Source organism: Myxocyprinus asiaticus, chromosome 24, assembly GCF_019703515.2.
Source record: "Myxocyprinus asiaticus isolate MX2 ecotype Aquarium Trade chromosome 24, UBuf_Myxa_2, whole genome shotgun sequence".
Taxonomy (NCBI): domain Eukaryota; kingdom Metazoa; phylum Chordata; class Actinopteri; order Cypriniformes; family Catostomidae; genus Myxocyprinus; species Myxocyprinus asiaticus.
This window is the reverse complement of record NC_059367.1, coordinates 37048556-37063818: the sequence shown is the minus strand read 5'-3', so window position 1 is coordinate 37063818 and position 15263 is coordinate 37048556. Positions and strand designations below refer to the sequence as shown.

The 15263-nt window shown below is 38.9% G+C and overlaps 1 protein-coding gene across 3 annotated transcripts in view; it reads right to left on the bottom strand.

The window, feature by feature from the left end:
• Nucleotides 1-15263, bottom strand: part of cabin1 (calcineurin binding protein 1) — a 134826-nt gene that overhangs the window by 53730 nt on the left and 65833 nt on the right. For all 3 annotated transcript variants that reach the window (XM_051654169.1, XM_051654171.1, XM_051654170.1), the window contains 2 exons: nt 11966-12384; nt 6700-6813 (listed from right to left, as the gene is read on the bottom strand). In XM_051654169.1, coding sequence (XP_051510129.1) covers nt 6700-6813; nt 11966-12384 — 533 coding nt within the window. The remainder of the gene's footprint in view (nt 1-6699; nt 6814-11965; nt 12385-15263) is intronic.

Sequence of the window (15263 nt, the reverse complement as noted above, 5' to 3'; positions counted from 1 at the left end):
TACACGGCTTTGTGTAAGAGAGTGTAATATGGCACGAGGCACATAATGATGGATCTTCGCATGAAATTAAAAACTTTTGAAAGCTTGGAGTGTAGTTTGACAGTTGTCAGTTCATCATGTTCTCCGTCATTTCAAAATAAGAGTCCTTTGTGTGTTTTGGGCTTGTTTATAGTTAAAAGTCCCACGTTATGCACCAAATCTTTTTTTTATTTCTGGTTATTACAAGGATTTTGGTTGAACAATAAACTGTATCTGTGATTTTATTTATTTTGGAAAAACTAAATATCGGATGATTAATCCAATTATAGGCCTTTTCCACCACCTTTGTTTTCGATATTGGCAAAAACCACTATCGCTCGACCTCTAGTCGAGCTCTAGATTTAGTCTTTTATACTCTATATAAAATGACGTCACCATTTTGTAACAGGCTGATTAAGGTAGTAAATCCAATATTAACTGCATTTACTATTTCCAAATATTTCTTCCTAAAAAGTACTAAAAGAATCATTAATGTTACCAATAAGGATCCGGAATCATTCAGGGAATCAGAATCGGAACCCTTTTCAAACCATGTCCCTAGTCAACAAATTGCATGTTTATTTTTCTAACATGTGACATTGAGATACTCTCCTGCTCCATTACAGTGATATCTCCAAGCATCTCTGAGTGCATTTTTGTCACTGGAGGGGAGGGTTTTGGAAAAAAGCAGCACGTCTAATTCAAAGGCCTAATCTAGCGAACGTATGCATTGTGAATGCCGTTTAATGTTGCCCTGAAAGGTTGAACAATTTAGAGAATGACTGGCCATGATCAATAACAAAATAACTGGACACGAGACGTGATCCAGGCAGCAATGCCATTAATAATCATGTTAGCAGTGCAGTTGAGCTTTCGTGGCTTTGGTGAGGGCGAGTGGTCCAGAGAGAGCAGGCGGCTACATATGTAAGCACATATGTCTTTGTGTGTGTGTGGACTTGGGAGAGGTGTGTTTAAGTTTGGGCCAGCGAATACTGCCAGAGCCCTGGGCAAACTAGAACAGCCTGACCCATATCTCTTTCTCTCTGTAAAACCAGGGTTCCAGACTAACATTTGAGAGCGGTGGCTCTGGTGCCACCAAGTTCTACTGTTAGTGGCACCAGCACCGCATGTGGTAGCAACGGTGGGGGTTTGTGGCCTATAAAATGAAAGATTTAAAAGACAGAAACTGATCATAAAAGATATCATTATTATTATATTACAAAAAATGTGTGCAATTACCAATAATATTTCATCATTTGACAGTAAGGTATTGATTTTGAGTTGGTATGCAGATGTTAATTGTTGATTAGCCTACACATCCATGTAAACGGTTTGGTAAACTTCAGCGTTATGTGAAAAAGCATTCTCTACTCGTGCTTCCAAACGCAGAGATAAGGTATCCTTACCCTTGCTGTGTATTGTACAAAACTGATGGTCTAAATGTATTTGTTGCTTCATATACTCGAGAGAATTTGTTAATACAGACCACAGGACATTCAAATGTTTAATGGTTTTGATGTTATTAACGCTTGATCTTGCTTCATGTCTCTTTGAAAATCCCTTATGTTCTTTACTGTCAGTTGTTGATCAAAAACAAACAAAAAAAGAAATACATTTGGTCAACAACTGACAGCAGAGAACATAAGGGATAGTCGAAGAGAAAATGAGATAACCGTCACTCCATTTTAGAGGCGAAACACGAGTGTCACGAGCAAAATTGTCAGAGCCTACGCCTGTATTTTCCCCACATAAACGGTTATATCTGTGGTGTGGGGATACTTTGGATATGTTGAAGTCCCACAAGGCACTGTCAATGTTTCTCAGTTACCCAGTTTGTAAGGTTTGTAAGGGTCGGCTCAGGCAGGAAACACCTCAAACCTCAAGCACCATACCCACGAGCATCTTCCCACAGAATTTGCGGATATGAATGCAAGCGAAAATACACTATATAGGATATAAAAAATTATAGACCCCCTTTAAACCGCCCCCCCCAGCTAAAATACAGTTTTATATTTTTTGTAATGGCTCATTTGGTAAGCTAACGTTATATTTGTGTTTTCAGTCACACTCACAAACACAGCAAACGGATTTAAGCGATTATAAGCAACGTTACGATGTTTGTTCATGCATTTATTTGCTTAAGTGCAGCAACAGTTGGCCTAATGCGAGTTAAATAGGCTACTACTAATAATATGTTTATTTGTAAAGGTTTACAATGTGCTTTAGATTTTCAGGAAATTATACTGTAGCAGAAAATAGATGGTACTGGGTACTGCTTTTACAATCATCTTAACTAACGTCACTCCTTTTTTCATAATGCCAGCAAGTAGAACTTAAGTGCTTCGTTATGAGAGCTCTCCGGTCCAAAGGGTTCAGCAGAAATACTGGCAAATATGTAAATTGTATGTAACTTTGGGGCCATTTACACGACAACGTTTTCAACTAAAAACGGAAAACTTTTTATGCGTTTTGGCTGTTCGTTTACACGACAATGGCGTTTTGGGGCCTGAAAACGCAAACTTTAGAAAAAGGGTTTCAAAGTGCACATTTTTGAAAACGATGATGTTATCGTCTCCGTGTAAACATACAAAAACACGAATTTGTGAAAAAGATGACGTCATGCAGTCTATAGACATGAACTTCGAAAACTTCGACCTTACCTCCAGGGCGAACAGACCAACATGACATCACCAGTTGGAGTCCTTAAAAAGGCGGCGTGCTTTATAGTCCAGAGTCACTTGTAGTAATAAAGCAACCTCATCGTCCGTTCAGACAAAATTGCTTGATGCTTTTGCCATCTTCATTGTTTGTATTCACTAGTGATGGGTCGTTCATGAACGGTTCATTCATTTTGAATGAATCTTTTATGTGACTCGGTAGAACGAGTAGTCTCAGAGAGTGATTCGTTCATTTTGTGTTGGCCGCGCATGTGCTTGCGCAACCTCCGTTCGTTTGTTACGTGAAAACCACACAGGAAACAAAAATTATTAGTTCACCTTTCAACGCTTTTGGTCAGAGTCGTACATTCTATTGTCACGTGACAGCCATATACGCTATGCACATACGGCTGTCACGTGACAAAAAAAACGAACGACTCGGAGAAGAGTCCAGAGGTGAAATAATCTTTCTGTTTCTCATAATATGTCTTGGCTGCATTATAATTTTTTCCTTATTGGGACTATAATCAAAGTTTGTATAAGTAGACATGTTGGGGGGATTTGGCTATTGAAAACGTAACATTTTAATTTAATTCTGCTCAAATGAACGAAATGACGAATAAATATTCGTTCATTTTGCAGAATGAGACTCAAAATTCAAGTCAGTAAAATGATCCGATCTTCCCATCAATTGTATTCACTGCTTTGTGTGGAAGAATGCTTATATGCACAGGCGTGTAGTGCTTCTTTACAAAGTGACATCGCCAACTACTGGCCTGGCATCCATAATACAGTGTTTTTAGTCGTTTTCGTGGATCCGTGTGAATGGGGATCGTTTTGACAACGTTGTCGTCTGTACGCGTAACTTTACAAAAACGCAAAGGAAAAACGTTTCCATTTTTAGTACGTAGTTGTCGTGTACCCTTTGACGAGGAGCCGAAAGTTATTAACTATTACTGAATCTAATTTAAGAAATAACGATGGCTTTGGCAAGACAGGGCATGCATCGACTTCATAGAGATGTATGGAAATGACGCAAGAAATGCATGCAAGTTAAATGCTTGCGATGTCAATCATAAATCTCACGTAGCCTAAAGTCTTATTTCTTTATCTCGAAACTGAACCGATGTGCACAGAACAGGATTAAAGTTACTGCCATCAGTATTAAACTACTCATTAACCTGTCTAAATATTAATCATCTGGTTAGAGTTCTAGGCACTGTGTACTTGTAGCCTTACTGCCATTATGCATCATGAAATTTGTGACTGCTATATAAACAAACTAGAGTACTAGAGTCAATTTGAACCAGACATTGATGGGAGGAGGTGAGACAGAGAGGGGGAAATCGCTCATTGCACACTCTTATTCTGATCTCCTTTGTTAACCATATTTTAATTATTTAAGTTTTAAACTGCAGGTCACATTAGCCTACTCCTATGGCTTGTTAAGAAATCTGTTTAATACAAACATATCATAATTCTATTACCATTCTAGTTATACTTATAACAGAAGGCTAATATAACATTATACTGTATTATGTGTCATGCAAAATTAGACCTATCACTTTCAATGTGATTTTTTCGACACTTTTATCATCTGAAATAGTGTATAATGGCTTTGTTTAATTTGCACTTAATGGACTTAAGAGTGGTTCAAAGCTTGATAATTTACCTACTTAGATAACAATGCTTTTGTAGTGCTTTTAAGTGTTCCTCCATTCTGTTTATTGAATGTAAATAATTTACTCACTGAAGCTGCATATGGACATACGCTTTCTGTGGCAAACCCAGAGGGGATAAATATACAATAATACAAACACAGGGTAAAGTTACTTTATGAATCGTATCCTAATTCAGTCTTTTGTTTCAGTCCATTCTTTATGTTCGTGTGGTTCTCCTGTTGTTATTTCACTGGTCTCAACATGACAGGGAATCGGAGAGAACTTCAGAGGAACCCGGTATTTCCGTCACCTTCATTCTGAATCAATGTGTGTGTGACACAGACCTCCGACTGAACAGAACGAGACCTCAAGCACAACACTCAACAGGTGTGAGACCCTCGGCCTAAATCAAGATGTTCTGAACCGGCAGTGGTTTTAATATACCGTCAAGAGAAGAATTTTAACCTCATGAGAGTTAATTTGCGGACTGGGCTAACCAGCACGACGCCGAAGAACTAGAAACCAAGTGATCGATAGAATACCCTGTCGCAGCAGGTTCAGACAAACCATCTGATGGAACATGGAAAAGATACCTTTTGTTGTATGTTGTGGCATCATGTCACGTCTGGTTAAGACACGGTCTAATGCTTATTAGTGCACAAATATCTCCAATAATACCCTCAACAGACAGAATGATGTAATTATTGTAGCTAACTGCAAGTTTTGAAGCAACATCTAACCGATTCAATATTTTAGAGGAGAGCAAAACTAAAATGCAATTTGCATGACCTGGAAAATCTCATTTTTAAAATTCACTGATATTTCAAAGTTTTCCATAACCGTGGGAAGCAGGCTTACAATAGTTCTGACTTTTTAATTTATATTTTATTTTCAAAACTGAATATTTTGCTATTTTTCCACTCTAGTTAGTAGTATGTTAGTTTTTCAGTATTTTTAACTTGAGTTTTATGTTAGTTTGTCAGTACAGATTTTTAGTTTTAGGGTTAGGTTAGGTTTAACTTTGGTAAACCTATCAAAGTAAATGTGCTAACTGATATAATTTAAATGTGTTTAACGTTGAATTTCTCAGGACAATCTAGTGTTGTCTAGTGGCATTTCCATGTTTTAATAAAAATGCCTTTCATGTAGGTAAACATTTTATCATATAATCTGAATGAACAACTAAAACTACTGTAAAATTATTTTTTTCTAATTTTATTTAGCTTTAGTGTCATGAAAATGCATTTCAGTTTATTTATAGTATTTTCCATTGTTTAAGTTTTTATTTGTATTAATTGTTTTCTCCCCTTTTTCTCCCAATTTGGAATGCCTAGTTCCCACTACTTAATAGGTCCTCGTAGTGGCACGTTTACTCATCTCAATCCGGGTGGTGGAGGATAAGTCTCAGTTGCCTCCGCTTCTGAGACCGTCAATCCGTGCATCTTATCACGTGGCTCGTTGTGCATGACACCCTGGAGACTCCCAGCATGTGGAGGCTCATGCTACTCTCCGCAATCCACACACAACTTACCACGTGCCCCACTGAGAGCGAGAACCACTAATCGTGACCACGAGGAGGTTACCCCATGTGACTCTACCCTCCCTAGCAACCGGGCCAATTTGGTTGCTTAGGAGACCTGGCTGGATTCGAACTCGTGACTCCAGGGGTGGTAGTCAGCGTCAATGCTCGCTAAGCTACCCAGGCCCCAGTTTTTATATATTTTTTTAATTACCAAAAATGTTTTCATGTGAGTTAATGATAACAACACTGGTAGGAACCCTATAAAACTTATACAACCCTATAAACTCCGATGCCCAGCAAGACATGATGCCAGAGTGTTTTAATACCTGTGTGTGCCAATACTAATGATGCCACAGGCTGTTTCCTCAATGCGACTGCACCCAAACCCAAAGGCAGACACAAACATTCACAAATGTTGTGGCCTTATCTTTGTAAGTACTGTACCAATGTGCCAAAAGGCCATTGGGCAAAAAAACAGCAACAATACACAAACAAACGCTAAACACAGACACACACTCTATCGTGATGCCATCTGTCCATCATGGTGTGCCATCAGAATAGTAGATCCAGCCAGTTTAGGTCATTTCAGTGAGGAGGCTGTAATCTCTATAGATTTATGTGTATGTGGGAATGTAGAGGGATTTTACACTGATAAATAAGAGGAAGTTATGATTGCATAGATCATGCATGTGTGAGAACAACAGAATTTCTTTGCCATTTACACACACACACAAACACTGAACAGCACTAATATCTCCAGGCCGTACTATCCTGTAGACATGGGAAAAAAAATTATGATATTACACAAAACTTTAATGCTGCCTGTGTGTTTGTGACTTACATTGAACAGATTGGTCTTATTCTGCTCGCAGAAAAGTCCTTGTGCAGGCATGTGCTTCAGCTGTTGCCATGGAACACTGCTCCCTAGCAACACATCTCGTGCCCATTGCAGGTTCTGTGAAAACACAAATATATTCAGTCAGCTCTGTGTGCAAGAGAGCGAGAATGTGTGATGATTTGAACTGAGTGAGTCGGGGAACCCATCCCACTTCACACACAAACACACACACACACACACACACAAGCTATGTTCGGAATGGAATACTACCGGTGGTGTAATTCTTAACTGCATACTGTGAGTTATACTCTCACTGAGCACTTTATTATGAACACTATGGTCCTAATAAAGTTCCCAACGTGGTCTTCTGCTGTTGTAGCCCATCCGCCTCAAGGTTCAATATGTTGTGTATTCCGAGATGATATTCTGCTCACTACAATTGTACAGAGTGGTTATCTGAGTTACCGTAGCCTTTCTGTCAGCTTGAACCAGTCTGGTCATTCTCTGTTGACCTCTCTCATCAACAAGGCATTTCCATCCACAGAACTGGCACTCACTGGATGTTTTTGGCACCATTCGGAGTAAATTCTAGAGACTGTTGTGTGTGAAAATCCCAGGAGATCAGCAGTTACAGAAACACTCAAACCAGCCCGTCTGGCACCAACAATCATGCCATGGCCAAATCACTGATATCACATTTTTTCCCCATTCTGATGGTTGATGTGAACATTAACTGAAGCTCCTGACCCGTATCTGTGTGAATTTATGCACTTCACTGCTGCCACACAATTAGCTCATTAAATAATTGCATTAATAAGTAGGTGTACAGTTGTCCCTTCTAAAGTTGTTTAAAAAAAAAAAAAAAAGTACATAAAACAGTATACTGCAGGTAACAACAAATGTTTAAAACAGTAGTATGCTACATAGACATTTTCATGTTTAGGAAAGTAATCAGGGTATTCCATACATACAGAAAATTAGCATACTGTGCACGGAATACATTAGTGGTTCAATCAATAAAAATTATGTAAATAAACATACAATAATGTCCATGCTTCATATGTGTTTAAAACATACTGTATTAATAAATGTGAATAAATAGTAATGGAGACTTGGCTCCGTTACAAGGCTCTACATGTAAGTATTCACAAAATTTAGCTTTTACAGAATATATATCACCATTTGAGGTCTTTTATTATTATTCACAAGATATTGAAGTTGGAGACACAGTGTATACTCACTTAGAACTTTAGTAGGAACACCTGTAAACCTACTTATTCATGTGATTATCTAATCAGTCAATTGTGTGGCATCCGTGCAATGCATAAAATCATGCATATACGGATCAGGAGCTTCAGTTAATGTTCACATCCACCATCAGAATGGGGAAAAATGTTATCTCAGTGATTTGGACCATGGCATGATTGTTGGTATTCATGTATTTCTGTAACTGCTGATCTCCTTGGATTTTCACACAACAGTCTCTAGAATTTACTCAGAATGGTGCTAAAAACAAAAAACATCCAGTGGGGGGCCTGGGTAGCTCAGCGAGTATTGACGCTGACTACCACCCCTGGAGTCGTGAGTTTGAATCCAGGGCGTGCTGAGTGACTCCAGCCAGGTCTCCTAAGCAACCAAATTGGCCTGGTTGCTAGGGAGGGTAGAGTCACATGGGGTAACCTTGTCCTTGTGGTTTCAATAATGTGGTTCTCGCTCTCGGTGGGGCGCATGGTGCATGGATGCCGCGGAGAATAGCGTGGGCCTATTCCCCCACTTCTCCATGGTAACGCGCTCAACAAGCCACGTGATAAGATGCACAGATTGACGGTCTCAGACGCGGAGGCAACTGCGATTTGTCCTCCACCATCCGGATTGAGGGGAGTCACTACGCCACCACAAGGACTTAGAGCGCATTGGGAATTGGGCATTCCAAATTGGGAAGAAAAAAAACATCCAGTGAGCGGCAGTTCTGTGGAAGGAAACGCCTTGCTGTTAAGAGAGGTCAACGGAGAATGGCCAGACTGGTTCAAGCTGACAGAAAGGCTATGGTAACTCAGATAACCACTCTGTACAACTGTAGTGAGCAGAATAGCATCTCAGAATGCACAACCTTGAGGTGCATGGGCTACAACAGCAGAAGACCACGTCGGGCACTTTATTAGGACCATAGTGTTCCTTATAAAGTGCTCAGTGAGTGAATGTGCTGATGAGGCATGTTTCCATATACTCACTTTTATTTTGCATGCACTCGCTTCAACTTGAATGCTTGGCTAAATCTATGTTTTCAGAAGCGATATGATAGGTGTGAGTGAGAAACATATCAATATTTAAGTCCTTTTTTTTTTTTTTACAAGAAATTCTCCTCCCTGCCCAGTAGGTGGCGATATGCACGAAGAATGCGAATCGCCAAAAACAAAAAGAATGTGGAGGTGAAAGTGAAAGTGGAGATTTATAGTATAAAAAAAGGACTTATATATTGATCTGTTCCCTCACCCACACCTGTCATATCACTTCTGATGATTTTGATTTAACATTTGGAGTCTTATGGATTACTTTTATGCTGTCTTTATGTACTTTCTGGATCTTTAAAGTTCTGGCCACCATTCACTTCCATTGTATGGACAGAGCTGAAATATTCTACAAATCTTTGTTTGTGTTCAGAAGAAGAAAAAGTCATACACATCTGGGATGGCATGATAGTGAGTAAATGATGAGAGAATTAATTTTTTTTGGTGAACTATCCCTTTTAGGCTCCTTACTATGATGTGTTGGCTCTTGTACGAACGAACTGGCATGAGCGTCATTGTTACGTTGACTGCAAATGTGATACTGATGACAAACAATATGGGGAAACAAATTATTTCAACTTGGCAAGAAGTTTCTGTAATGACATAAATATTAAGCAAAATATTGCCATTTATCACAATTATCAATTAAGTTACATAATTTAAGATGTATTTGTTTGGGTAAAATATAAATTGATGCGTTCCAATTTAATACTGTCACCGCAATTTAGATCCTCATTATGTTTGCTCAGATAAATAAAATTTTCATGGACTGTTTGAAAAATATCAATATTGTTTTGTTTATGGTTCCCACACCATATAGCTATAAGTTCTTACTCAAAGTCCAGGCATTTACGAATGCTTTGCGAATAGGTGCAACAAATAATTTAAAGAAACTGCTCAAAAGAATAATTTGTTTGTGAATTGGACATTACTAATACCAGCCTGTTGTACATTAGTAGGGATCATACATTTAAAACTAAATCGTTCTTATTTACATTAAACATTGTTTGTCAGGGACTACATCTTCTAGCAGGAGTAATTGCGTAGTAAAATATTTAATGAAAACTTGTGTACTTAATATTTTTATTATGTAATAACTGTTTATAAAAGGCTGTTATATGTTGTGAATATAGTCATAGCTGAAGGGTCTGCAGACACTCTCCCTACTGCGAGGGTTATTTAGCAGGGACGAATTCTCTAGTCTTTAGATGGAGTTTAAACCCCTTTCAGGAAAGCACAGTGGTTTTCACATGCCTTGACCACATATACAAAGTAAGTGTGGGAAGTCCCCATTGGTCCCATGGCATGTATGTATTTCCACATACCAGCCACAACACAAAAACAAACTGTAGTGCTGTATTAGAGGCTTTATGCAAATATAAGTGGTTTGTTTAGTGGTCAGTGGTGTTACTCAGTGTTCTGGCATAGAACACTGTTTCTCTTGAAGCACCATGAGGTGAGTGGGGAAGTTTGACCAACACACTTTTTATCTATGTGTTGTGACAGTTACCTTGCCTGGGCTTCAAGTACACACAAAGACACACACACGCTTGCTGGTTAAAAAAAAAAAAAATAAAAAAAATAAAAAAATAAAAAATAAAAAACCTGTGTTTCCAATCTACTATTTTTATGCAAATGTTAAATTTGCACTTAAGAAAACCTGACTGGAAATGCTTGATATGCACGTAAACTCTCAAAATTCACTTTGAAAGTTTATGTGCTAAGCAGAGGTGGATTTTCTAGAGTTGCACATAAGTCAAAATGCGCACTGGAGATAAACATGTATCTGGAGTTGGTGTTTTTTTTGTTTGTTTGTTTTTTGCAGGAAATGGATGTTAAAGTGTTACTTCACTCCAAAAATGAAACTTCTGCCAGAATTTGCTCACCTTCATGTTGTTCCAAAACCGCATGGCTAATTTTCTTCCATGGAACACAATAAGAGAAGTAAAGCATAATTTTGATGCTGTTGTGTTCCACTAAATGAAACGGAACGGGAATGGATGCTGTCAAGCAAAACAGCACCATAAAAGTAGTCAATACGACTTCTGAGCTATGTTCGGACTTCTGAAGCCATCAAATGCCATTTAAGCTGTTATTCACTGAAAATATAGAGCTGTTCAGCTTGTAGTCCAAAAACCCAGAAGAGAATTCACCATGGGTTCCCTCTGGATTTTCCTATGGGCTTTTTTAATGGATTTTTTGAACTTCTGAGTAAAATAATGTCTGTGGGAAATATTACTTAACGATACGTGGACGTTTTGTATAAATTACATAAATAATTTATAAATTACATAACATTAATTACACACTTTCATACCTCAAACCTGAATTTTGATGCGGCTGTGTGTTTTTAAAAAAGTATGCAATTCAATACGGCTTCAAAATTCACGTTCTGAGGGAACCCATGGCAAATTAGACTTCCGGGTTCGCCAATAAATGAACGTCATGGACAACAAATCTCTAAAATCTCATTAGCACTTTTACATGTTCAAACTTCAAAACTGATTATGACACACATGAGAACCACTGGCTTTAGCATGATGTGTGTCAAACCTGCCATGAGAAATCTTGATGAACCATATTTGAATATACGCAAATTTGAGAGCTACAGCAGACGGAAAGATTTTCAGTGAATTACTTTTATTTTTGTTCCTCACACAAATCTATTTTATAGCTTTAGAAAACGTACATATAACGCACAAGTGTTCAGTGTTACTTTTATGGCACTTTAATGGTATGTGTGCTTTTCTTTTCATTTTTGGTGCTCACCAGCATCCATACTGATTAGTTTCATTGGAAAAGAGCGGCCTGTACATTCCACTCAAGATCTCCTTTGTGTTCCATGTAAGAGAGTTAAGCCATACAGTATTGGGGCAACATGAAGGTGAGTAAATGATGACAGAATTGACATTTTTGGGTGAACTATCCCTTAAAAAAAGACATACAGACATGTGAAAGTGTGAGGAAATGTGTGTATGCACCTTGCGTGTCTTGCTGTAGGTGTACAGGTGGGCCAGACGGTACAGGCTCTTGTAGTGTTGTGGGTATCGACTCAGACACAGGAAAAGAGACCTCACACACACGTCCACCAGCGTCTTCCTCTGTTCTCTCCGACCAGCCGGCAGACACTTGGGCATCTCAATCACCTCCAACGGGGGAGGGGGCTCTGGTCTGCGCTTACCCTCGCTGGAGGGACCCGACAGGGGGTGGGGTTTCTGTGGTGTGGTAGTGTGCAGGGGCAAAGCTAGAGGTTGGGTGGGGGTGTCTGTGGTAGGCGTTTTTGGGACAGAGGCCTCAGGAGAGGTGATGGATAAGGTGGTGTCTGAAGACTCTTGCGTGACAGAGGACTCATGAGACAGAGTGGCAGAGCTGATATCCATATTCTTGTCTTCTAAGGTGCCTGTGAGATTTTAAGGGGATAGAGGTCACAACTAGGTGCTCGGAAAAAGGCACATTCTACAATAATATAATTTACTGTCATTTGTGCTACTGGGATAAACATTCAGTTTATAGGGCAAATCTCACAAAATCTATGAAGAGAGACCCCCAAAAAAGCAAAAGAAAGAAATGCAAAATAATATTTTGCACAAAGAAAATGAAGCCTATTTTTAGGATCATTAAGCTTTTTTGCATTGTGTCATTATTTTGTGACAATCAAGGATATTTTATACACAAATTATTGTATAACCAGATGATTTCCTTTTATTTTTGTATTTTTCTTTGCAATTTCGACTTTCCTATTATTGTCAATGGTGACTGTACTTTTATTTAACATTTTCACTTTATTTCAGTACAACAATAATAATCAGCAATATAATATAATCAGCAGTACAATATACACATACACACCGATTAGCAACAACAGTAAAACTGCCTAACAATTGTGTTGGTCCACCTCATGACGCATTAACAGCGCCAACCTGCATCTCAGAATAGCATTCTGAGATTATATTCTTCTCACCACAATTGTACAGAGTGGTTATCTGAGTTACCGTAGACTTTGTCAGTTCAAACCAGTCTGGCCATTCTCTGTTGACCTCTCTCAGCAACAAGGCGTTTCCATCCAAAGAACTGCCGCTCACTGGATGTTTTTTTGTTTTTGGCACCATTCAGAGTAAGTTCTAGAGACTGTTGTATGTGAAAATCCCAGGATCCCATCTATTCTATTTATTTTAATTTTCTATTTATTTATTTTAATGCTATTGTGAGATGCAGGCTGGCACTGTTTTGGCGGCACGAGGGGGACCAACACAATATTAGGTAGGTGGTTTTAATGTTGTGGCTGATCGGTGTATGTGTGTATATATATATATATATATATATATATATATATATATATATATATATATATATATATATATATATATATATACACACACACACACACACTATATTGCCAAAAGTATTCGTTCATCTGCCTTTAGACGCATATGAATTTAAGTGACATCCCATTCTTAATCCATAGGGTTTAATATGATGTCGGCCCACCCTTTGCAGCTATAACAGCTTCAACTCTTCTGGGAAGGCTTTCCACAAGGTTTAGGAGTGTGTTTATGGGAATTTTTGACCATTCTTCCTGAAGCGCATTTGTGAGGTCAGACACTGATGTTGGACGAGAAGGCCTGGCTCGCAGTCTTCGCTCTAATTCATCCCAAAGGTGCTCTATCGGGTTGAAGTCAGGACTCTGTGCAGGCCAGTCAAGTTCTTCCACACCAAACTCGCTCATCCATGTCTTTATGGACCTTGCTTTGTGCACTGGTGCGCAGTCATATTGGAACAGGAAGGGGCCATCCCCAAACTGTTCCCACAAAGTTGGGAGCATGGAATTGTCCAAAATCTCTTGGTATGCTGAAGCGTTCAGAGTACCTTTCACTGGAACTAAGGGGCCAAGCCCAGCTCCTGAAAAACAACCCCACACCATAATCCCCCCTCCACCAAACTTCACAGTTGGCGCAATGCAGTCAGACAAGTACCGTTCTCCTGGCAACCGCCAAACCCAGACTCGTCCATCAGATTGCCAGATGGAGAAGCGTGATTCGTCACTCCAGAGAACGCGTCTCCACTGCTCTAGAGTCCAGTGGCGGTGTGCTTTACACCACTGCATCCGACGCTTTGCATTGCACTTGGTGATGTATGGCTTGGATGCAGCTGCTCGGCCATGGAAACCCATCCCATGAAGCTCTCTACGCACTGTTCTTGAGCTAATCTGAAGGCCACATGAACTTTGGAGGTCTGTAGCGATTGACTCTGCAGAAAGTTGGCGACCTCTGCGCACTATGCGCCTCAGCATCCGCTGACCCCGCTCTGTCATTTTACGTGGTCTACCACTTCATGGCTGAGTCGCTGTCATTCCCAATCGCTTCCACTTTGTTATAATACCACTGAGAGTTGACTGTGGAATATTTAGTAGCGAGGAAATTTCACGACTGGACTTGTTGCACAGGTGGCATCCTATCACAGTACCACGCTGGAATTCACTTAGCTCCTGAGAGCGGCCCATTCTTTCACAAATGTTTGTAGAAGCAGTCTGCATGCCTAGGTGCTTCATTTTATACACCTGTGGCCATGGAAGTGATTGGAACACCTGAATTCAATTATTTGGATGGGTGAGCGAATACTTTTGGCAATATAGTGTATATATACATACATACATACATACACACATACACACACACACACACACACATTCAAAAGTTTGGGTCACTTTGATCTTTTGGTCTGAAGGTGTATGCTTAAACATTTGAAATTAGTTTTGTAGACAAAAATGTAATTGTGCCAACATATTAATTTATTACATTACAAAACTAAAATGTTATAATAAAAAATAATAAAAAAAACTTTTTTAAATGGATGTCTTGGACCGCATAAGGAAAAGCAGCCAAAAGTGCCCAGCACAGATTGGAACACCTTCAATACTGTTTAAAAAGCATCCCAGGGTGATACCTCAAGAAGTTGGTTGAGAAAATGTCAAGAGTACATGTCTACAAATTCTGGGCAAAGGGTGACTACTTTGAAGATGCTAAAATATAACAGTTTTTATTTATTTTGGATTTTTTTTAGTCACAACATAATTCCCATAGTTCCATTTATGTTATTCCATAGTTTTGATGACTTTACTATTATTCTAAAATGTGAAAAAATAAATAAATAAATAAAAATAATAAAGAATGATTAACTGACCCTAAACTGTTGACGGTAGTATTTATACTTATATATATATATATATATATATATATATATATATATACACACACACACACACACACAGGCAGCCAAAAG